Source organism: Pseudonaja textilis, chromosome 10 (genome assembly GCF_049901715.1).
Source record: "Pseudonaja textilis isolate UNSWEBS1 chromosome 10, rPseTex1.2, whole genome shotgun sequence".
In the NCBI taxonomy this organism is placed as follows: domain Eukaryota; kingdom Metazoa; phylum Chordata; class Lepidosauria; order Squamata; family Elapidae; genus Pseudonaja; species Pseudonaja textilis.
Window position 1 is genome coordinate 20,980,806 of NC_141999.1, and position 22,661 is coordinate 21,003,466.

General features: G+C 46.8%; 1 protein-coding gene across 2 annotated transcripts; it reads left to right on the plus strand.

Moving 5' to 3' along the window:
- The first annotated feature begins 2,563 nt into the window (after positions 1-2,563).
- On the plus strand, positions 2,564-22,362 carry GSK3A (glycogen synthase kinase 3 alpha). Of its 2 annotated transcripts, none has more exons than XM_026715513.2 (11): positions 2,564-2,703; positions 5,156-5,343; positions 5,437-5,520; positions 8,763-8,873; positions 13,673-13,803; positions 15,290-15,396; positions 16,617-16,714; positions 16,930-17,025; positions 17,694-17,880; positions 20,064-20,165; positions 20,815-22,362. In XM_026715513.2, the coding sequence occupies exons 1-11, from the start codon at positions 2,676-2,678 to the stop codon at positions 20,889-20,891; spliced, it is 1,209 nt and encodes a 402-aa protein (XP_026571298.1). In that variant the 5' UTR covers positions 2,564-2,675; the 3' UTR covers positions 20,892-22,362. The 2 variants fall into 2 exon arrangements, with proteins under 2 accessions (XP_026571298.1, XP_026571297.1); XM_026715512.2 differs by lacking the exon at positions 2,564-2,703 and adding an exon at positions 3,148-3,443.
- Positions 22,363-22,661: the final 299 nt, after the last annotated feature.

Genomic DNA, 22,661 nt, shown 5'->3' on the forward strand with positions numbered 1-22,661 from the left:
TTCAGGGAGCCCATCTTTGGTCTCGCCTTAAGAAATGGGATGGACACACACACACACACACACACACACACACACACACACACACACACACACACACACACACACACACACACACACACACAGCATGTAGAAAGCATTATTCTTTCAAATGTTCCAAGTGCCCCCTAGTGGATCCCACACGGGAGTATTGCCCCCCCTCCCCCCAGTTTTCAACCAGTATTTCTCAACTTCAGCAAGGTTAAAACGAGCGGACTTCAACTCCCAGAGTTCCCCAGCCAACTGGCTGGGGAACTCTGGGAGTTGAAGTCCGCTCGTTAACCTTGCTGAGTTTGCAAAACACTGTTTTAAACAAACATGGATCTATCATGGATAACTTGAGGGAGAGAAACTGATTTGCACCAAAGTTGGGAAAGGTTGAGTTTACCTGTCCAGCGCCGTTGAGAGAGATTTCACAGCGGTTGCCTTCGACTCAACCTGCCAAGCCGTGGTTTGCCAAATTAAAGCTAATAGCAAGTTCTTGCCCTGTGCTAAACCGCAAACAGCTGAAACCACATGGTAGCTTAGAAAATTGTGCAACGCCAGCAATTATTGGGAAGGAAAAAAAACCACCATCACCTGGGATCTCCTGTCTTTGGCTCTAAAAAGATGGCTTCTTTTTCTACCTCCACCTCCCCCCAAACTTGGAAACTTTTAAAATAAGTACGCTTCCAACTCCAGCTGAGGAATTCTGGGAGTTGAAGTCCATACGTCTTAATGTTCCCAAGTCTGAAAAACGCAACTCTAAACCCTTGGCTCTTCTGCCTCCAATAATGGAGGCCATATAAGGAATTTTCCTGGCTGACTCACACGTTTGAGATGATGCGTAGCTTTCCAGATGTCTGGAAGTGGGGAACTCATTCTCCACCCTTTATATATATGGCTAGCCAAGAACCAGCTCAAAGGTCAATGCAACCAAGTTGTAAGAAATGCACACCCAGCACAGTAGCTAGTTTTATTCTTTGACTCAGGAAACTCTAGACACAAGCGTCGACTATACACCAAACGTAGGGCGGCTTTCATAACATGCCTAACCTGGTTATTAATTTCCCCCTTTTGTGATCTTGCACAATACAGTTCCTTGGTTTCTTAACTAATCATATCCTCCCTCCCCTTTCACCTCTCCTACACCTGTGGGATGGCCACACAGGTAGGTAATCTTTCCTTCTTTGAAAGAGCAGCTCAGGTACCTCTTTGTACGCAATTGTTTACCTGGAAAGGTTCAAACTGCATTTCAGGGAAGGTTGTTTCAGAAAATAACCCTCCCAGCAAATACGCTTTGCAAACAATTTGGCAGTCCAAAGAAATCGACTGAAATATGACTCCTAAGAAACCGGGAGCCTTTACAATGCAAGTTAAGGTGCTGGGTTGTAAACTGAGAAAGGGTAAATTCTATTCCTCCTTTAGGTGTGGAAGCAAGCTGGGGGTCATTGGGCCAGTCCCTCTGTCTCAACCAACCTCACAGGGTTGTTGTACAGGGAAAGAAGGCAATGAGAGTACCGCTAGAGTTATATTTTGGCAGCTGGGGAATTCTGGGAGTTCAAGTCCACCCATTTTAAAGTTGAGAAGATTGAGAAGCACTGAAAAACAGCAATTGGTATATTCTTTATTGACCAAATGTGATCTGACACACAAAGAATTTGTCTCCAGTCCGTAAGTTGTCAATGTACATACAAACAACAGTGATAATAGATCATAAATCATAAAGTATGATCATACATCATTAAAAAATGAACAACCTGGATTAAATTCCCACTCCTCTATGAAATGTAATGCCTGATATTCAGGCCCGCATTGCAATCTACTATTTCACTGGGTTCTTGCCAAGTATTACAAGATTATCAGAGTTGGAAGAGACCTTGTAGGTCATCTAGTCCAACCCGCCATCCAATCAGGAAACCCTACATCATTTCTGACAGATGGCAGACCAGTCTCTATTTGAAAGCTTCCAGTGATGAAGCTCCCACAACTTCCGAAGGGAAATTCTGTTCCATAGGTTGAGGGTTCTCCCTGTCAGAAAATTTCTCCTCATTTCCAGTAAATAGTAAATGGAGGAAAGACTTTATTGCTTTCAGTTTGGTGGACAAATATTTTAAACATGCAAATGTATAACATGCTTGGTTGCTATTGATCCTCCAAGCAAACAATTTTGGGAGAAAACAGCCCGCTTGCTTAGGAAGCTTTGGCGCTGAGTTAATAGAGAAGACTGTGATTTCTGCCTCCTTCATCCAGCACCGCGAACTACAACTCCCACAGGTCCTTTCGAGGGCGGAGCGATGCATGACGGGAAGCATGTCGGGCCTGCACAGAAGGCCACCTGAGCGCTCCCGAGGGCTCTCTGGCCCCGGAACACCGTCCGCCTGGTTGGGCATCGCGCCGTGTCGGGGGCGAAGGGTTCCGTGACTCCTCGATGCTTCGGCGGCCCCAAGGGCCCTCACCCACACAACGGCTTTTTTTTTCCTGCTCGCAATGCACTATGGGATCCGTAGTCCGAGGTAGTCTGCGCCCCCGGCCGAGTCACGGGGTCCGCGCAAAGCACTTCGGGAAAAGCAGTGCCGAAGCCCTGCAAGTTTTCTCTCTCCGCGCATCGCGCCACAGCCTAACAGCCCTCAGGGCGGATCCCTTTGAGACTGGGGGGAATGGATAAGAAATCGCGATGGGCAAAAGGTTAAGTCTCTTGGCTTTTTCCTCAGCGCTTGCCTCGCGTCTCTATCGCACCTCAAGATTGCTTTTCCTGCTCTGGTTGGGAGGAGCCAAACTCAAATCTTTTTCCCCCTTGCATCTTGCGCGATAGGCTGACCAGGTCCGCGCGACGAATGCTGGGAAGCGCAGTCCTCGTCCCACCCAGTCTGCGTTACGCGCTATGCAGAGGACTCCATTTCCCATGCTCCCTCGCTTCAGGTCCTAGGCGCACTGGAGCCTGTAGTCCCGGAGCCCGGCCGGCCGCAGAGGGGTGCGGAATGAGAGGACTCTCTGTCCCAGCGCGCTTTTCGGCCGCCGCGCTTACGGCCGCCGACTGCGCGACGCCTTCTGGGAAATAGAGTTCTGTCTTCCGTAACCGATAAGTAGGCGGGCCGCGCCCGAGACTCCATTTCCCGTCGGCTCTTGCAACAGGGCCGGGCAGGGCCGGCTCCCGAGCCGCCTCAGACGGAGCCAGCCAGCGCGGCCCCCCTCCCTTTTCCCCGGTGTCGGCCTCACCATGAGCAGCGGCAGCGCCGGTTCCTCCCGGCCCCGAACGAGCTCCTTCGCAGACCCGTCCGGAGGGGCTCCCGCCACGGCCCCCACCGCGCCCGGCCCGACCTCGGGGGCAGCGCCTGGGGGCAAACCCGGGGGGGCTGCCGGGCCTGGGCCGGGGGGAGGCAGCGGGACCAGCTCGACGGTCGCCTTCCCGGGGCTCAAGCTGGGGCGTAAGTGTGGGGGGGGGAGAGGGAGGGGCGGGCGGGCGGGCGGGGAATGAATGGGCAGGCGCGGCCGGGGAGCCACACAAAGGAGGAGCGCCGAGGGGGCTTCAACGGGGGTGGGTTGAGGGGGGCGGCAACGCTGCGGAAAGGGGAGAAACCACGGGCAGGGGTCGTGGGGGAGACCTTAAGAGCCTCATCTGCTCCTAGGGGCGGCGGGAATTGGGTCTGGGGGCTCAGGAGGAGGAGGAGGGGGGAGGCGAGGAGCAGGTGGGGAGGGGCAGAGGAGGATGCCCCTCGGGTGGGCGGAGGACGTCGCCGTTGGAGCCGAGGCGGGGTGGAGGGGGTGAATGGGGGAGGGGGGGAGAAAGAAAGAAGGCAGGCTGGGTTCGCCCAAGGTGAGCCCGCCCGGCTCTCCGGGTCCTCCCCTGGCCGCACCGGGCCTTGGAGGAAGAAGCTATCCGAGGTCAGCAACTGGACGAGGGCTCCAGAATTACTCCGGTGACGTCAGGGTGAAATCAAGGGTTGGGGGTGGGGGGTGGAGGGAAGAGACCCGGCGAGGTTAGCTCGAGGTAGGCTTGCTTCCCCACCCCCCACCCCCGGGGGGCTGCCCCCTCCAGGCAAGTCTGCCTTCGGTTGGGCTCTGCTTGCAGAAGAGTGTGCCCACCGCCCCTGCCAAAGGTGCCCTTCTTTTGGGCTGCCGGCTTTTCCCTGCTGGGTCCGAAGGGGGAAGATGGAAGAGGAGAGAGAAGAGCCTGGCAAGGGGTGGTGGCCCATGGGGTGGAGCTGGGGGTTGGGGGGTCAGGCAAGGGGTGAGGGCGTTGGGATGGCGAGGCTGAAAGAGAAACTCGCCAGGGATGCAAGTCGTAGCAGGAAAAGTGGGTGAGGCAGTCAGGCAGGAGGGTAAAGCCCATGATAGTGAGTGCCAGCTCCTTTGGGGGGGAAAAAAGAAAGAAAAGAAAAACATGTGCCCCCCCCCCAAAAAACCCCTTTGCCCTTTTGATCTTCTCCCTGGTTATTCGATAGAAATGTCTCTTATGACTTACGACTCTTAGGTTTGGTACCCGTTAGCCCGCCGTCACACTTTAAATGATCCAGCTTGCAATTACAGCATCTTCTACTAGCTCCTTCCTGGCATGCCAGGAATTGGGATCGGATGGGTTTTGTAGGAGTTGGGGTGTGGTGGGTTTTGGTAGGAGTCTGGGTTGTCGTAGGGTAGTTTAGCTTGAGTTTGGGAACCGTGGGCCCAAGGATGAACCAGCTTGGGTTTTTAAAAATTGTTTTTAATTTTTATGACTACGGTTCATCACACAGATGTTCAGGCTGAGTTTGGTATTCCCCCCCCCCATCAAGTCCTTCCCAGGAACCTGGAATAGGCAGGTGTACATGTTTGAAGGTGTTACAGATACTGTCGCAGGATGTCAGCTGTTCCGAATAAAGCTGCCTTTGGCAATTGACTGATGGGTCAATGCCACTGGCGTTGGAGGAGCGCTCCTGGTTGTTTTGGGATTGCACCCAAGGCACTTATTGGTATGAATGTGGGTTTGGCAAAGATCATCTTTTTAATTAGGACTGGAAATGTTTTAAGGGTGTTTAATTGTTGAGAAGGATTGGGAAAGGCCGAGAAAGACATTTAGTGAGTTCAGATTAGGCTGCTTGGTCTAAATCAGACTTTCGTTCTGTCTGAGTCATCCAGACTTGACCGTCATTCCTCTTTTCAGGAGACAGTAGTAAAGTGACCACAGTGGTGGCCACACCCGGCCAGGGCCCTGACCGCCCTCAAGAAGTCTCGTATTCCGATATCAAAGTGATCGGCAATGGGTCCTTTGGCGTTGTCTACCAAGCCCGGTTAGCAGACTCTGGCGAGCTGGTGGCAATCAAGAAAGTATTACAAGATAAACGTTTCAAGGTGAGATCGGAAGGAAAGGGGGCTGGTCCATCCTGCTAGTTAGTCCTGCTGCCGAGATTTCCATGCCTCATTTGGGTCTCTCTCTTACTTCAGAACCGAGAGCTGCAGATCATGCGGAAGCTGGATCACTGCAACATTGTCCGCCTGCGGTATTTCTTCTACTCGAGCGGAGAAAAGGTGAGGGAAAGCTGGAAAGAGAGGAAAGAGGGCACGGCGTAGAAGAGTAACAGGACTTGTTTTTCTCTTCTTCCTCCTTGTGCTTTTGAGCGGGGGGTCTCTAACCTTGGCAGCTTTTAGACTTGTGGACTTCAGTTCCCAGGAGTCTTAAAGTTGCCAAGGTTGGAGTCCTCTGCTTTTGAAGGTCTGCCCCAGATTTGTATTTTGCCCACTTTGCAAAATACTCTGATAATCCCATTCTTTGTCTATACAAAACACTGTCTATACCGTAAGGCAGATCTTTAAGATTCATGCTGGCTGAGGAATTCTGGGAGTTGAAGTCCATGGGTCTTAAAGCTGCCAAGGTTGGAGACCCCTGCTGTGAGGCATGGATGTGAATCCAAGACAATGTTTCTGACTTGATTTAAGAAATTCAGGTTAACACGTGATGTCCCTCCATGCTCACAATCAAAGAACACCCTTTGTACTTCCTATCCCATTCTTCCTGGAAACAGATGAGGATACAGTTAGTCCTCGACTTACAACAGTTAGTGGCCATTCAGATTATAACACCACTGTAATAGTGACTTAAGACTGTTTCTCACACAACTGTTGCAGTATCCCCATGGTCACATGGTCAAAATTCAAAAGGCTTGGTAACTGAACTCATATTTATGACAGTTCCAGTATCCTGGGATCACGTGGTCACCTTTTACGACTGTCTTAACAATCAAAGGAAATGGGGAAACCAGATTCACTTAACAGCCGTGTTACTAACTTAACAACTGCAGTGATTCACTTCATAACTGGCAAGAAAGTTCGTAAAATGTGGCAAAACTCATTTATTTGGGAGTCAATTGTGGCTCTACGTTGAGAAGTACCTGTAGCATACTAGGTTTTGCAGTGGGCGGGGGACCACAAATAATTTATTTCCTTCCCTCTCCGGATCTTCATTCTTGGTGGATACAAGCTCCACAGAAGGAAACATCTCACAGTGTTTATTGCCTACGTTTATTGAATCAGAGTTTGAAAACAAGTGGCTATTTAATATAGTTCTCAGCTCCAGGATGAGTAGTTAAGAGCTCCTTACTGCTGATCGATCTATCTATCTATCTATCTATCTATCTATCTATCTATCTATCTATCTATCTATCTATCTAACTTTTCCTTCCTTTCCTTCCTTCCTTCCTTTTATTGGCCAAGTTTGATTGGACACACAAGGAATTTATCTTGGTGCAAATGCTGTCTGTATACATAAAAGAAAAGATACATCAAGGATCATCGACAACAGTTTCCCCAAATAATATAAGCTTAGAGGTTAATCTGGATTAGTAATCATATTGTTACCTAAAATGGCCTTGTAGCTCTCCCACAAAAATTTCTCAAAGTGCACAGTCTAACAAGAGAAATCATAGGGGAAAATGTGGCAATTAGACAGGCTGTAGCATGGAGAAACGTTTATGATTATCTGTCATGAAAAGATGATTTTTCTGGATACATTCCATTCAGACATGGATTCTCTGTGGTTGAAATGACTTGGTGTCTGCACTGCATGTCCAAAGTATCCTCCTAATACTTCTGGTCTGCTCTTTTCTCCAATTTTACCCACACGATAGCCTTGTGAGAAAGATAAGGTTGATAGTTATTGTTTGGTCTCCCGGTTATGCTGCGGTTAGTTAGATCCTGTCTTAAGGCATTTCATGAACCCAACGGCTGAGTATGTCAAAGTTCTCCAATGAGTTTGAAAACCAAATAAAGAGTTTAAAGCTGCCTACAGCTCAAGTGATCTCCCTTGCTGATAACCCCCAAAGGGAACTTGAACATGGATTAACAGGATTTATGTGATGCTTCTACGGTGTAGGTTAATTGTTAAGTACAGGTAGTCCTCAACTTAGGAGCCCAGTGTTTCTGTTAAGTGAGACGTTTGTAAAGTGAGTTTTGCTCCAGTTTGCAAAGTGAATCGCTGCAATTGGTAAGTTAGTGACCCGGTTTTTAAGGGAATCTGACTTCCCTGTAGACTTGGCTTGTCTGAAGGGTTGCAAAAGGGACAGTCATAAATATGAACCAGTTGCCAAGCATCTGAATTTTGATCACACGCTCATTGGGGGGAGCAGCAAGGTCGTACATGTGAAAAGCGGTCAGAAATTACTTGTTTTCAGTGCCGTTGTAACTTTGAAAGGTCACTAAATAAACCATTGTAAGCCAAGGATGACCCATATGCTGCATTCTACTCTTCCTAGCCAGAAAATCTTGCCAGATCTTGAGAAATTATTTTCTATCAGCTTAAAAGAGTAAAACCTGGGAGGCACATCTACAGGGGGTGTCTTTAGTGGGGAAATCTCCACGTGCAGGTTCTGAAATCTGGGTCTGTAGAGATGCTGAAAGAATAAAGCTCCATCGTGAGAGGTGCTTAATTCTCCTCTTTGTTTCCAACCCTTTGTATTTTAGGCCTGTGGCCCTCAACCTTTAGGGGCACCAGGGATTGGTTCCATCGAGAGCGGTTTTGTGCTCTGCCTGCATCCCACGGATGGGGCTTTGGTTGTTTGCGTGGCCTAGTCCACGGAGTGGGGATTGGAGACCGCTGTTTTAGCCGATGCTTAATCTGAGGCAAGACTCTATAAAATTCAGCTGCAAGCTGCATGTTTGTTGTTGGAGCCGAATCCAAAAATAATTAAAGATAGTAATAATATGATGCCTCTGAGCACAAAATCTCAAGAATTATAGGGAAGGAAGAAGCCGCAATGGCGGTGTCTGCAACTGGATTTCAAGCTAGGATTTTCTGAGAAGGGTGAAAAGGAAGGGCATTTCTCATTTTATAAGTGAGGCATGTTTTATCTCTGCGTTTTTAGATGGCAGCTACCAGGCAGGGCCTAGAATCTTTCTTTATTGAAGTGGCATTGCTGACAAGATGGAGGCTTCCATCATGGACAAGGGACACTTTTTATGTGTTTGTATGTTGATACTTGACTTGTTTTCTCTTGGATTCTTTTTACCTGTTGTCAGTAGCTTAGATGAGATGCGCTGCCATACAAATCAAATAGCAATAATAGAGTCTGCTGACCTTCTTATAGCAGAGGTAGGGAATTGTGGCCCTTTTACGACTTGTGGACTTCAACTCCCAGAGTTCCTGCTGGCTCGGGGATTCTGGGAGTTAAAAGCCCACAAGTCGTAAAAGGGCCGCAGTTCCCCCACCCCTGTTTTATAAGACGCTGTTAATTGGAGGAATTCCCTTGTCATCTCTTATATTTTTCCCTCTCTTGCAGAAGGATGAAGTTTACCTTAATTTAGTCCTCGACTATGTGCCCGAAACGGTCTATCGTGTGGCCCGCCACTTCACCAAAGCCAAACAGACCATCCCTGTCATCTATGTGAAGGTAAGTGCAGTTCCTCTCTTGTACCAGGGGGCTTTGGTTAATTCCCAATGCCTACTAAGCTCTAAAGGAGATTGGAGTTTTAGGTTTAGTGTCATGGGAGAATCCATCCAGTTCTGCTCAGGTGGTCTCTGACCCTTAACCAAGCGGTTTGGGCTGTGAAGACCTTAGTAGGCAACGTGGAGAAAACTTCTCCTTCCCCTAAAGCAGAGGTCTCCAAATGTGGCAACTTGAAGACTTCCTGAACTAACATGACTGGCTGAAGAATTCTGGGAGTTGAAGTCCACAAGTCTTCAAGTTGCCAAGTTTGGAGACCCCTTCCCCAAAAGGGAGAAGGTGACCTTGAGCAGAATTGCTGAAGGCCAACCCACAGAGACCTTAAGGACAGAGAAATGAGTGTGAACACCTTTCCTTTCTATTTTTTCATTTGTATCTTTCTAGACCGGGAGTCTCCAACCTTGGCAACTCGAAGACTTGTGGACTTTGACTCCCAGAATTCCTCAGCTGGCTAAGGAATTCTGGGAGTTGAAGTCCACAAGTCTTCAAATTGCCAAGATTGGAGACCCCTGCTCTAGGTGTCTCTTCCCTCACAACTTCGCGTTACGAGCAGGCCATGGTAGTTTTTGTTCAGCAAACGGGATTGAAAAATGGTTCAGGTTTAGGTGAAAACCGAGCCATTTGGCACATTGAGGATTGGAGGAAGTTGTGGGAATCGGTTGCAGATTGCTGGTTTGGGAGAATGGGTGTCAGACGTGAGATTTCTTGGGGGTAATCCCTGTGGGATCATTTGTTCCAATTATCTTTTAAAAAAAACTTGTTTGAAATGTAATCCTTCACGCATAATGCTGTCTTACAAGAGAAGTAAAATTATTTTTGTCCAGCAAACATTTATGTCTTCCATTTGCCATCGTATTAGTGTCATTTTTTTTTTTAACAGCCAGAAAAATTTTTCTCTAGAATTCAGCATGACTGTTGTCCTGCCCACTGTCTGTTTGGGTTTTATATTGTGCGTGGAAGAAGCTTGACTGGGTCCAAATCAAAGTCCCTTGATTTTCAATGAAGTTAATTGTTGTAAGGCTCAGTCTGGATACAACTTGGCTGTCTTCTCCTGCCCCCGTCTTTGCACTACTCAGGGAAGGACAATAATATTCGGACTGCAATGCCAAGACAGACACTGGGAAACTGTAGTTCTCCAGTTGTGGCTTGGACCACAAGGCCTGGCATCCCTCACCGTTAGCCCTGGGAGTGGATTTCCAGCCACCTCTGAAGTTGCATCAAAGCTCTTGTTTAAGCCCTCTTTGCATACCAGTAGCTCTTTGCCTTCTGTTTATCTTTCAAGTGATTGGGTGGATTCCTGTTTGATTTAAAGATCTCCTTATTCTTTCTCTACTTATACAATCCTGCATGAGAGTGTATCAAGAAAATGCCTGATTCCCAAGAAAGCCTTTGGTTTCACCAGCTGGGCATTATCGAACTAAGAATAGCAGCTTTCCAGGGGTTCTCGCTGAAGTCTTTCCCACCACCTCTGACCTGAGCGCTTTTGCACCAGAAAAGCTGGGAGGAGACAAAGCCTTTAAAAAAAAAGAAAAAAAAAAAAACTTCTCCCCCACTCTCTCTCCCCTCCCCATCACTTAAATAGCTTTGGTCCCCATTGCATAACCTGTCCTGGGTGCCACCACGCCTTGCATTTTTCTTCATCACTTGAGTTTAACTACCTTAGACTTTCTGAATCTTTTTCAAAGGGCCTTTCCATCAAATGCAATGCTTTTGGAGGGCTGCGTTTTCTTTTTTTTTTAAAAAAATTGCTGTTCTTTTATTTTAAATTCTTGATCTTTTTATACGAAAAGTGGGTCGGATTTGATATGTCCTTCTCTTCAAGTGGCAGGGCGCAAAGATGGCATGGCATGGCATTTTGCAATGGCTTTAGCAGCTATTTCTTTATTACTATTAGTTTTTTATTTGTAGGGAGTCCAAAGGCAAAGATCTGTTTTGCCCTTATGACTACCTAGCTATCGTTCTATTCTATTCTATTCTATTCTATTCTATTCTATTCTATTCTATTCTATTCTATTCTATTCTCTTTTACTCTGTCATCTAGCTATCCATCTATCTATCCATCCATCCATCCATCTATCTCCTGCCTTTATTATTTTTACAAATAAGACAGCAAACACATTTAATACTTCTTGCTCCTCCTATTTTTCCCCACACCAGTCCTGTGAGGTGAGTTGGACTGAGAAAGAATGACTGGTCCAAAGTCACCCAGTTGGCTTTCCAGCTAAGGTGGAACTAGAACTCACTGTCTCCAGTTGGCTTTTATTGGCTACGGTGCAGCTAGAATTTACCATCTCCCTGGTGCCTTAAACCACTAACCAAACTGGCTCTGTTTGTTTCGTTAATATCGTTATTTCTTTCGAGCCTTTCGGGAGACCGGTCCTCTCAGTATAGCTTTTAAGCAATCCAAAAGATTGCAAAGAAATAGACAGGATTTTTTTAAAGGAACAACTTCTGGAATCACTCCTTGGTGCAAATGGTGGTGACAGCCATATGCAGCCCAGTGAGCAGACTTCTGGGACAGACTTTGCCATGTCTTCCTCCCTATCCAGGGATGCTTCCCTCGGGGCAAGTGGTAATGAAGGATGGGCAAAGAGTGACTCATAATTTGGATGCTACAGTGATCCCCATCTGGTCTTGATGGCTGATGTGGGTGGCAACTGCGGATTGCCTCAGGCCAAGCAAAAAGAAGTGGATTTTGCCATTAAGAAAACTTACTCGCATTATTCTGTGGTTAAAAAAAAAAAAAACCTCCTAATTTTCTCTTTCAAAAATAGATTTTAAAAAAGCACAAAAATCAAGTAATATTCACATTCACAACCACACAATGCGATCATTAAGTCTGTAGCCCACATTCGTCGTGTGAATACCGGAATGGGCCTATACGCCTGGCCTTCTGTTCAGTTTATTTATTTTTCTTCTCCCCACATTCTTCATTCTCTCTTGTTTCTTTTTTCCTCTCATTCTCTTAACTCCCTTTAGGTTCCCTCTCAGGAATTCTCAAAACATCTCCAGTTATTCTGGCCCTGTGATTGCTTCTGCCTGCGCCTTGGCTTAGGTTTTCTGTCTGTTTAACTAGCATTGGTTTAGCAGACAGAATGCTAAAAGGAAGGAAAAAAAAATCCCCTTTTCTTTATTCACCCAGCCCCATTATCCATGGGCGTGGCATTTTCCATGTGGTCAAAATGGGAGACAGTGAACACAGATGCTTTCAGGAAGATTTGATCCCTCCATAGTGATGGGATCTACTGACATTGATCGGCAAGCTGCCAGATTATGCCCCTCTTTTTGCAGAAGTATTATCGGTAGTCTCCGCTTAACGATCGTCTGAAGTTACAGCGGACTTCAAAATAACTACTTACGACCTGTCCTTGAAATTACCACTGCTGCATCGTGCCCGCCCCCCCACTTCTGTGGTCATGTGATCGCATTTTGGGTACTTGGCTCATATTTACGATTGGCTACAGCGTCCTCCATACAGCGTGATTTGTGACTTTTGTGGGGGAGGGGCGTTTTTTTTCTGGGAGGAAACAGCAAAAAAACGTCCCTCGGATATGTGTGATTTGCTTAATGCCCATGTAGTTTGCTTACCAATCGAGTGAGTCACACGGCTTTATGACTTTCCTGAAAACAGTTTTAAAATTAAGTCGAAGGTAATTAGGTGAGTCACTTGGGGCCTCAACTTATGACCTCAGTGACTTTCAACTCAAATTCCAGGCTTCGTTCGTGGTTGTAAGTTAAGGGCTAGCTGTAGATCGGAGGGTAGGGACAAATGATCAAAATAATGAGGTTATCTCATTTAAATTCTCAAAGATACTTGCCCAGCTACTACTCAAAGTATCTGCTCTGATGCAACATGGGCAATCAATTCAGGTAATCTTAAGATAGATAGGTTGAGTAAGGCTAACGCTTTCCAGATATGCTGAGCTAATTCTTCAAACAATAAGGAAATTGGTATCATCAAACTGAGAAATGTTCTTTAAAAATCACAAGTCATTGCATTATCCATAATAAAAGTAGATAGATGTGTACCATATTATTCTTTGTTTGCTGTAATCACAATTAGAGGATGACCTTAGTATTAAGAAAGGAGACCTTTATAGCTAGGTTTTGCTTTAAGACAGGGGTCCCCAAACTTGACAACTTTAAGACTTGTGGACTTCAACTCCAGATGGACTTCAACGCTAGATGGCTGAGGAATTCTGGGAGTTGAAGTCCACAAGTCTTAAAGTTGCCAAGTCTGCTTTAAAATATAGTACTGCATTTATCCTAAAATATGTATTTTGGCCAGCTCAAAGCAGCAAAACGTATCTAGTACCTATTCTACCTATTTTCACTACAATAATTGAGGATTGTTATCTGGGGAAAAATAACAAGGAGTATTAGGTATGTTCGCCATCTAAAGTAATAAAGGTGAGATAAAAATGGAATAATAAATAAACAACATCCCTGTGAGGCAGGCTTGGAGAGAGGAACTGGCTCAAAGTTCACCCAGCCGGCTTTCATGCCTAAGGTAGGCCTAGAACTTACAGGCTCCCAGTGATTGGCGTAAAGTCACTGAGCTGGCTTTCATGCCTAAAACGGGACTAGAACTCACAATCTCCTGTTGATTGGCCCGTGAAGTCACTTAGCTGGCTTTCATTCCTAAGGCAGGACTAGAACTCACAAGCTCGTCTTTTCTAGGCCAGCGATTTAAAGTATACCAAACTGCCACTCCTTAATGGCTGCTGCCTTTCCTCCATTCACAGGTATACATGTATCAGTTGTTCCGCAGCCTCGCTTACATCCATTCTCAAGGCGTGTGTCATCGAGACATCAAACCTCAGAATCTGTTGGTGGATCCCGATACAGCAGTACTGAAGCTTTGCGACTTCGGCAGGTGAGAGAAGCAGGCAACGTAAACCACTAACCAGAGGAAGTGGAAGTGGGGTTTGTTTACAGGCCTGGTGGCTCCATAGCCACAAGCAGAGTAGAACACAACAGAATTCTTTATTGGCCGAGTGTGATGGAAAACACACAAGGGATTTGTTCTCCGTGTACATACAAGCAACAAATGTTAAATCATGATGATAATCCTAAAATACAATCATCAGAGTAACCTTGTTCATAGGAAGTTGAAATCTTTCCCAAGAGATTTATGCACTCTTTGCCTTACATGCAATTCTCCGTGGCCCGTGCCTTTCTGGTAACTTTTGCATTGCGCCTAGCTGCCTCAAAAAGGCTTCCCTTTCTAGCACAATTATTCTTTCAGAGCTACTGCACATGGTTGGTCAGCGGTCTTGACTGACCCTTTCTTCTCTCTCCTCCCCCCCCCCCCACCCCCCGGCCTGGTGTTCAGAGTGTTGGTCATTCTGTGACCTTGTTTCTGTGTAGCTGTTAAATTTTCTTTTTTTGTTTGCTGGCACGGTTTTATCGTTCATCTTTGCAAAGCTTCCCCAGAAGGAATTTATGAGCTACATCCTGTAAATAAATGTTACAGATCTTAGCCTTTCTCCAAGATATTTGGGACAGCATAGTTGGATTTTTTTCCCCCCTTTGCTGCCATTTTTCCCTTCCCACAGCTCTGTGAGGAAGTTGTGTGAGAGAGAGCAACCGGTCTGAGCTTCAGGATAAAGCAGGATTTGGACCCTCATCTTCCTGCTGCAAATCTGGGGCTGTAAGCCCTTATTTTAATGAATTTTTTAAATGAATTTTTAATCAAAAGAAGGACTAGGGGTGATATGAGAGCAGTGTTCCAATATCTGAGGGGCTGCCACAAAGCAGAAGAGGTCAGCCTCTTCTCTAAAGCACCAGAAGGCAGGACAAGAAGCAATAGATGGAAACTAATCCAGGAGAGAGAAGCAACTTAGAACCAAGGAGAGATTTCCTGACAGTGAGAACCATTAATCAGTGGAACTGCTTGCCTCCAGAGGTTGTGGATGCTCTTAACACTGGAGGTTTTTAAGAAGAGATTTGTCTCCTGCTTTAGCAGGTGGCTGGACTAGAAGACCTTTAAAGTCCCTCCCGACTGTTGCTCTGTGAAACAGAGGAGCAGGTATCCTTTTGTGAGCTGAAATCTCTCCGTGGCTTTTGAGTGGTGGGCCGAGGGCAAAAACTGGGGAATAACCTATCCTTATGTTGATTGTATTTAGATAGAACTTTACAGTAGATTTATTGCAATTTATATTATTATTCTTAAACTGTGCATTGAATCATTTTCACTTGTTGTTAGATAATAAATACAGCTAACAAATGTTGAAGGTCTCAGGGATGGGGGTCATACAGGGGTGGGAGCTTCCATGTATGCATCTATGCCCTCATTTCAATAATATTCTAGTTCTCTGGATATCCCCACCTACGCTTCCCTGTTTTGTTTTGTTTTTCAGTGCAAAGCAGCTGGTGCGAGGCGAACCCAATGTTTCCTACATCTGTTCTCGCTATTACCGTGCACCTGAGCTCATCTTTGGGGCCACCGATTACACCTCAAACATAGGTGAGAATGACCTGGCCGCCCATGGAGGCACCTTATAGGTTTTTGCTGCTCAGACCAAGTGAATTTCCTTCTGTAGATGTCGGTTGCTTCCGGAAGCAAAGTCTTGTGTGTGAATTGCAAAAAAGGATGATGGCCTGAAAAGTTTTGTGCTGACTTTCCCCAAAACCTCCAGGTGTGCAGTTACAGCAGGGGTCTTCCAACTTGATAGCTTTAAGACTTGTGGACTTCAACTCCCAGAATTCCTCCTCCAGTCATGTTAGCTCAGGAATTCTGGGAGTTGAAGTCCAAATCTTCAACTGCCAAGGTTGAAGACCCTTGGATTAGACAGACAGACAGATTGACAGCTTTAAGACTTGTGGACTTCAACTCCCAGAATTCCTCCTCCAGTCATGTTAGCTCAGGAATTCTGGGAGTTGAAGTCCACAAGTCTTCAACTTGCCAAGGTTGAAGACCTTTGCGTTACAACTTCCAGAAATGCATTTCCACACCTGGAGGGGGGAATTCCGGGAGTTGCAGTCAGCCTGGAAATGGGTTGCATTATGGTATAGCTCTATCTGTGACTACCTCATAGGAACCAAGACCTACATAGATAGTCCTTGATTTACGACCATTCATTTAGCAACTGTGCAAAGTTATGACGGTGCAGTTATCCCTGTGGTCACATTGTCAGAATTCAGATATTCAGCACCTGGCATTTTTTTGCAGCAGGCTGGGGTCTGTGATCACCGTTTGAGATCTTCCCATGGCTTCCCAACTAATGGGGTGAGGGGCACCAAATTCACTTAAACTGTGGGAAAACATAACATTGGGTGTGACTCGTTTAATGACCCCATCACTTAGTAACGGAAGTTCCCAACTGCCCCAATTGCAGTTGGACCTCAAGGACTATTGTAATTGTCAGGTGAGAAGGGGAAGTGGCCATTCGGCCACTCCGCTCTCCCTCCCTGATCTTTCTAGCCAGCATATGGATTCCTGTCGCTGTCTTAGTATTTCTGTGTTGATTGACAAGCGTTTTCTCTGGCCCTTATAACTGTGTGTTGCAGTCTGCTTGGAGATGCTCAGTTTTGAAGCTGAGATCTTTTGTCTGGCCAGAAAACCAGCGAGCGAGGAGGGTGTTTCCAGGAACCAAGTGGAAGCACTGCAGCTCTTTATAGCAAGCAGTGGAGCACTGCTTCTCTCCGCCTGGAGCTGAGGGCACCCCGTTTCTGCTTCCCTCATAGATATCTGGTCTGCCGGCTGTGTGTTGGCCGAGCTGCTCCTGGGGCAGCCCATCTTCCCTGGGGACAGTGGAGTGGATCAGCTAGTGGAGATCATCAAGGTAACCTTTTAACTGTATTTATTTTTTTCCCATCTGCCCTCTGGCGAGAATGCTGCAGCCTATTTTCCATCCTGCAAATATGCTGTAAAGTGGAATCGGAGAGTCAGCCTAATGGGCCAAGTGACCGGGCTTTTTGTCTTATTGTCGAAGTACCGTCAGGAGTTGCTGTGGTTTGATTGTTCTTCCCTTCCCTTCCCTTCCCTTCCCTTCTGCAGGTGTTGGGAACACCGACGCGAGAACAGATACGAGAGATGAACCCCAACTACACAGAGTTTAAGTTCCCCCAGATCAAAGCACATCCATGGATAAAGGTAAGGGTGTGTGTGCATGCAGGGAGATTGTGGAGAGGATGAAACACGAGGGGCTGACTTCGTGCTGTCGTCCAGGATAGTTATAGTTCTGAAATAACACTGAAAAGGACACACTTGAGGGGTCCTGGCATAGCAAGGTTATATGCACCTGGCATTAAAATAATAATAATAATAAAATAATCTCTTCAACTTGGAAAGTAGAATTCTGCAAGCTGCCCTTGTGTCAAGTTAAATACCGCAAATATAGGCATCAACCTATGTCCACAATAAGGCCAGAATTTAAATTGTACAGTGGTGGAATCTTCTATATCGAGGGTCCCCAACTCCCAGACTGTGGCCCATTGGGGTGCAGAATTCTGGCCGTGCAAGCAAGTGAAGCTTCATCTGCACACGTGCGAGATCTAGGTAGCATGCAAAACCACATCTCCACCCCAGTCTGCGGAATTTCCCTTCCCCTGTGGAAGGGGTCCCTGGTACCCAAAGAATTATGGGGGCTGCTCTTCTACATCACTCCGCCAGCCCTCTCCAGCATGGACCGCCTCCATTGGATTAACTCTGATTCCCGGAGAACTCAGCAATGTTGGGCTTAGGATGGTGAGGGAGACTTTTAAGAGGCAGGGAGCATCTGGCTTGGGCGTGACCCTGTCTCCTGCTCTTCCCCACCGCAGGTGTTCAAGCCTCGCACGCCGCTGGAGGCCATCTCGCTGTGCAGTCGCCTGCTTGAGTACACCCCAGCCACTCGCCTCTCCCCGCTGGAGGCCTGTGCCAACAGCTTCTTTGACGAGCTGCGTGAGCCCAACGCTCGGTTGCCCAACGGCCGTGACTTGCCCCCACTCTTCAACTTCAGCCCTGTGGGTAAGTAAGTGACTGGCATCTAATCCGTTGGACACAACCGGGAAGGGTTGGTTTGTTTGTTTTTTGGGTTAAAAAATAAATAAATTCAAGGGAAATCAAGGTACAATAGTCCACCCAAATGCTGAAGGGGGAAAAAAAATCAGGGAAGCAGTGCTGACACCCCCTCCCGCTCAATCAAATGCTGAACAATTCAAGGAAATACCAATACTTGGGTGGTTGTTTTGTTTTTTTTAATTTTTAATTTTACAATAATTCCATTTCATTTCAACCGTGTGTCGACTGGGTACATATATCTTGTGCTTACAATTATATTTAATACTTTTCTTACCAATGTAACAGTAATCACATTTTCTTATAACTATTATTTAATATATCTGTTTTTTTAACAATCTTATCTTAAGGAAACACCAATGCTTGTTATGGGAAACGCAGAGTGAATAATTTTGGATGTGCCTCGATTGAGCCAGGCATTAAATCCACTGCTGCTGAATATTGTATTGGGAGTTGCCTTTCACCCAACGCCTGATTTATTTATATTTATATCCCGCTTTTTTGCAAATAACTCAAAGCGGTGAACCTGTAGAACTTCCTCCTCCTATTTTCCCCACAACAAAAACCTTGTGAGGTGAATTGGGCTGAGAGAAAAATAGAGCTATTGCCCCAGAATCATTTAGCTGGTTTTCAAGTCCCTGTCTCCTGGAGATCGGCCCAAAGTCATCCAGTTGGCTTTCATACACACAGTGGCAGGACTAGAACTCCCTGTCTCCTGGTGATAGGCCCAAGATCACCCAGCTGGCTTTCATGGCTGAGCCAGAACTAGAACTCACTGTCTCCCACTTTCTAGCCTGGTGCCTTATTCACTAGACCAGGGGTGTCCAACCTTGGCAACTTTAAGACTTGTGGACTTCAACTCCCAGAATTCCTCAGCCATCTAGCGTTGAAGTCCATCTGGAGTTGAAGTCCACAAGTCTTAAAGTTGTCAAGTTTGGGGACCCCTGTCTTAAAGCAAAACCTAGCTATAAATGTCTCCTTAATACTAAGGTCATCCTCTAATTGTGATACAGCAAACAAAGAATAATATGGTACACATCTATCTACTTTTATTATGGATAATGCAATGACTTGTGATTTTTAAAGAACATTTCTCAGTTTGATGATACCAATTTCCTTATTGTTTGGAGAATTAGCTCAGCATATCTGGAAAGCGTTAGCCTTACTCAACCTATCTATCTTAAGATTACCTGAATTGATTGCCCATGTTGCATCAGAGCAGATACTTTGAGTAGTAGCTGGGCAAGTATCTTTGAGAATTTAAATGAGATAACCTCATTATTTTGATCATTTGTCCCTACCCTCCGATCTACAGTCCACAAGTCTTAAAGTTGCCAAGGTTGGACACCCCTGCACTAGACTAAACTGTCTCTCACTTATATCGTGGCTTTATATTTTATTCCACCACCCACCCCAGTTCTACCTTCTGCCGCTTCCTATTCCCTGTATTTGAATGAATAAATGATTGACTTACTCTGGTTTGGTTTCCCTCTGCAAAAGGTCAGAGGTGGTGTCACAGGAAGAGTTTCAGCCTCAGTGAAGTAGAACTGGGAAGGGAATCAATTACGGCAGCCTGAAATGCTCTTTTTTTAAAAAACCAGCGTAGCTCCTTTCGGTTCAGCCCAGTTGGCAAAGTTGATGCTGTTGTACGTGTAACAGTTTTAACAGGAGAAAAGTGTCCCTTGATGGTATCATGTGGCCTGCAGCCTTGCGCGTCAGGCCGGCCCCCAACGCTGCAGATACCATCTTTTGAACGGTTAAGATTGCACTGCGAATGATCTTAAAACCATGTTCTGTTTTGCATGGTCGTGGAATAATTAATTGGGAACTGAAGGTTTGCCGTGTTGCGGGATTAATAGCCCTTTTTAAAGCACCACTGGTGAAGAGCTTGAGTTTCAATTCTTTTTTCTTTTTCTATTTTATTTTTTATTTTTGCAAAGTTGGGTCTTTTCCCCCCCCTGCTCGGTGGCATGGCCTTCACGTAAAAGATAAACGTTGGGTGGAGCTCTCAGCTTTTGCAGGTGAACCGCTCTCCTCAGGCATGTTGAGGAGCCTGCAGAAACGAGGGAATCCTCCCTACGTGAGTTAGGGGGATGACTCACCCTCTTTCTTTCTTTCTTCTTCCTTTGCAGAGCTCTCCATCCAGCCAGGGCTGAATTCCAATCTCATTCCACCACACATCCGGTCCCAGGCGAGCTCAGTCGGGTCTGTCTCTGGCTCTGGAACCTCGCACAGTGAGTGCTTTCTCATTTGTGGCGCTTTGCTTGAATTCTGAGGAGGAACTGCCGCACGAGGAGCTTATTGGTGTATGGGGGTGCAACAGCAATGACGCTTAAAAGACTGGGGGGGGTGGGTTGCAGTGGTTAGAATGCAGTACTGCAGGCTAAGTCTGCGTTCTGGTGCCAGGTGTTTGATCCTGACCGGCTCAGTTCTGACTCCGCCTCCCATCCTTCTGAGGTCAGTAAAATGAGGACTCAGATTATTAAGGGCCATATGCTGACTCTGCAAATGGCTTAGGGCTGTAAAGCACCGTGAAGCGGTATATAAGTCTTAAAGTGTTATTGCTAGACTTATATAGTGCTCCACAATGCTTTATATCCCTCTCTGGGCAGTTTACAATGTCAGCCTATTGCCCCCAACAATCCGGGTCCTCTTATTTTACGAACTTGGGAAGGTGGAAGGCTGAGTCAACCTTGAACCCCGTCCGGATCGAACTCCGGGCTGTGGGCAGTGTTGGCCTGCAGTATTGCAGCTTAACCCCTGCGCTTCCAGGGCTCCTTAAGGTCAACCAAGCAAGACTAAGAACTCAGCTCATTTGGAAAAGGAAGGTCCCAACATGGCTTCACACTGAGTGTTTCCTGTCTTTCTCTCTCTCTCTCTTAGGTGAGGGAAGAATGAACACTGACAGGAGCCAGGTCACACCAGGAGACGGCGCAGGACCCATTGCCAATACGTCCTGAGGGGTCGCTGGGCCCGGGGGGCAGGTCCCCTCCACTACCCCCTACCCCCAGGCCACCCACATGGACTTCTCTGAACTGTGAATGGTGGGGGAAAGCAATCTTGGCCCGGGGACCAGGTGGAGGGGGGAGGCCAATTGGGGATGGGATGGCCACTTGGATGGGGGGGAGGTGGGGGGAAATTCCCTCAAAGGTTGTCCTCTAATGCCTTGGCTCGGGGAGGGGAGGGGAGAACAGAGAAATCCCACGGCTTGAGGCTCCCTTCTCTGTCAGAAGCGGTTCAGGTTGGCGCCTCCGGAGACGGGGCGGGGAAGGACCGGAGAGCTAAGCTGCCCATCTTCCTTTTCTTCCTCTCCCTCTCCTCCCTCTGGCTAACCCCAAGTCTGTCCTGATTTTGAGTTTTATTAAGTTGCTTTTGTTTTTAACATCCTCTGGGGAGGAAAAAAAAATATGGTTTTATTTCCAGTCTCATGTCATTCATGCTTTCCAAACTGTCTAGCCCCTTCACGCTGTTCATGGTTCCTTCTCCAGGTCGCCCCTTCGTCCCGAGACGTTGTCTGCCTATGAAAACCCGGATGCTGTATTTTTAAGCGGGTCTGTTTTATAGCCCAGTAACATTCGGTTTTGTCCCATTCCAGCGGGGAATTGCCCTTCCTCCCCCCCCCACCTCTCCTGGCAACCCCCCCAAATCCTCCCTCCTCTAGCTCCCTTGCGTGCCGTGCCTCCGCCCGCAATCTCTTCTCGGGAACAAGATACCCCTCTCCCCCTTGCCTTGGATTGTGAGGGGGGCATGGCCAACCATTCCTCGGTCCCGTCCCGTCCCCCCCGCGATCCCATCAGAAGTAGCACTGGGATTTCTCGCAGGGGGGGGGGGGCGGGGGAATCCGGTGGGTGGGTGCGCGTTGTGTGTTTGCGCGTCGTGTGTCTGGAACAAGCTGGTATTAAGAGCGAGCGGGGAACTAGCAGCAGCTTGCTCTGAATTCCGTTGCGTCTGCTCCCTGTAGCCGTTTTTCCTCCTCGGTGCTGCAAAATCAGTTTTGTGGATCTCTCCGGGGGAACGTAGGGTTCTCAAAAGGGAATTGAAGAAGGCAAGTTTTAATTTAACGCCTGTTCCCTTCCTGCTGTAAATACATATTTTCCTCATCTAAATCCCTTAAAATGGCTTCCTTTTTCCATTTTCCCTGTAAATAGATTTAATTTTTTTCTTAATGAAATGTTGCAATGATTGAAGCCCCCCCTCCCTCCAAACCCAGTTTCCCTTTCCCTTTTTCAAATCATCTAGGATTCATGGTTCCCCCAGGGAGCCAGGGTGCAGCCTGTGGATAATTTCCCTCACCCTCATATTTATCCTCATCACTGCCTTCCTTCCTCCCTTCCTTCCTTCCCTTCCTTCCTTTCCAACATTGTGTGTTAGTTTCTTTCTTAGGTTTTTTTTTGGCTGTGTACAGACATCCGGTTCAATAAATTATTGGCATGAACGGAAGGACTGTCATGAAGCTCCTTATTAATGGGGAGAGAATCGAATGAGATAAACAATAGCAAGAAAGTCCCAGAAAATGGGGGGGGGGGAGTCACTGTTGAGGTGTTTGTTGCCAAACACAGGTAGTCCTTGACTTACAACAGTTCATTTAGTGACTGTGCAAAGTTACGGCACTGAAAAAAGTGATTCATGACCGTTTTTCACACTTACGACCAATGTAGCATCCCCATGGTCAAGGGATTTACATTTGGATGCTTGACAACTCACACTTATGATGGGTGCAGTGTCCTGAG

Bases quoted from the DNA above. Each gene is read 5' to 3' on its own strand.
- GSK3A (XM_026715512.2), top strand. From the start codon at position 3,236: ATGAGCAGCGGCAGCGCCGGTTCCTCCCGGCCCCGAACGAGCTCCTTC. The intron at 8,874-13,672 runs GTAAGTGCAGTT...CTCCATTCACAG, and splicing joins TCCCTGTCATCTATGTGAAG to GTATACATGTATCAGTTGTT. The intron at 17,881-20,063 runs GTAAGTAAGTGA...CTTCCTTTGCAG, and splicing joins CTTCAACTTCAGCCCTGTGG to AGCTCTCCATCCAGCCAGGG.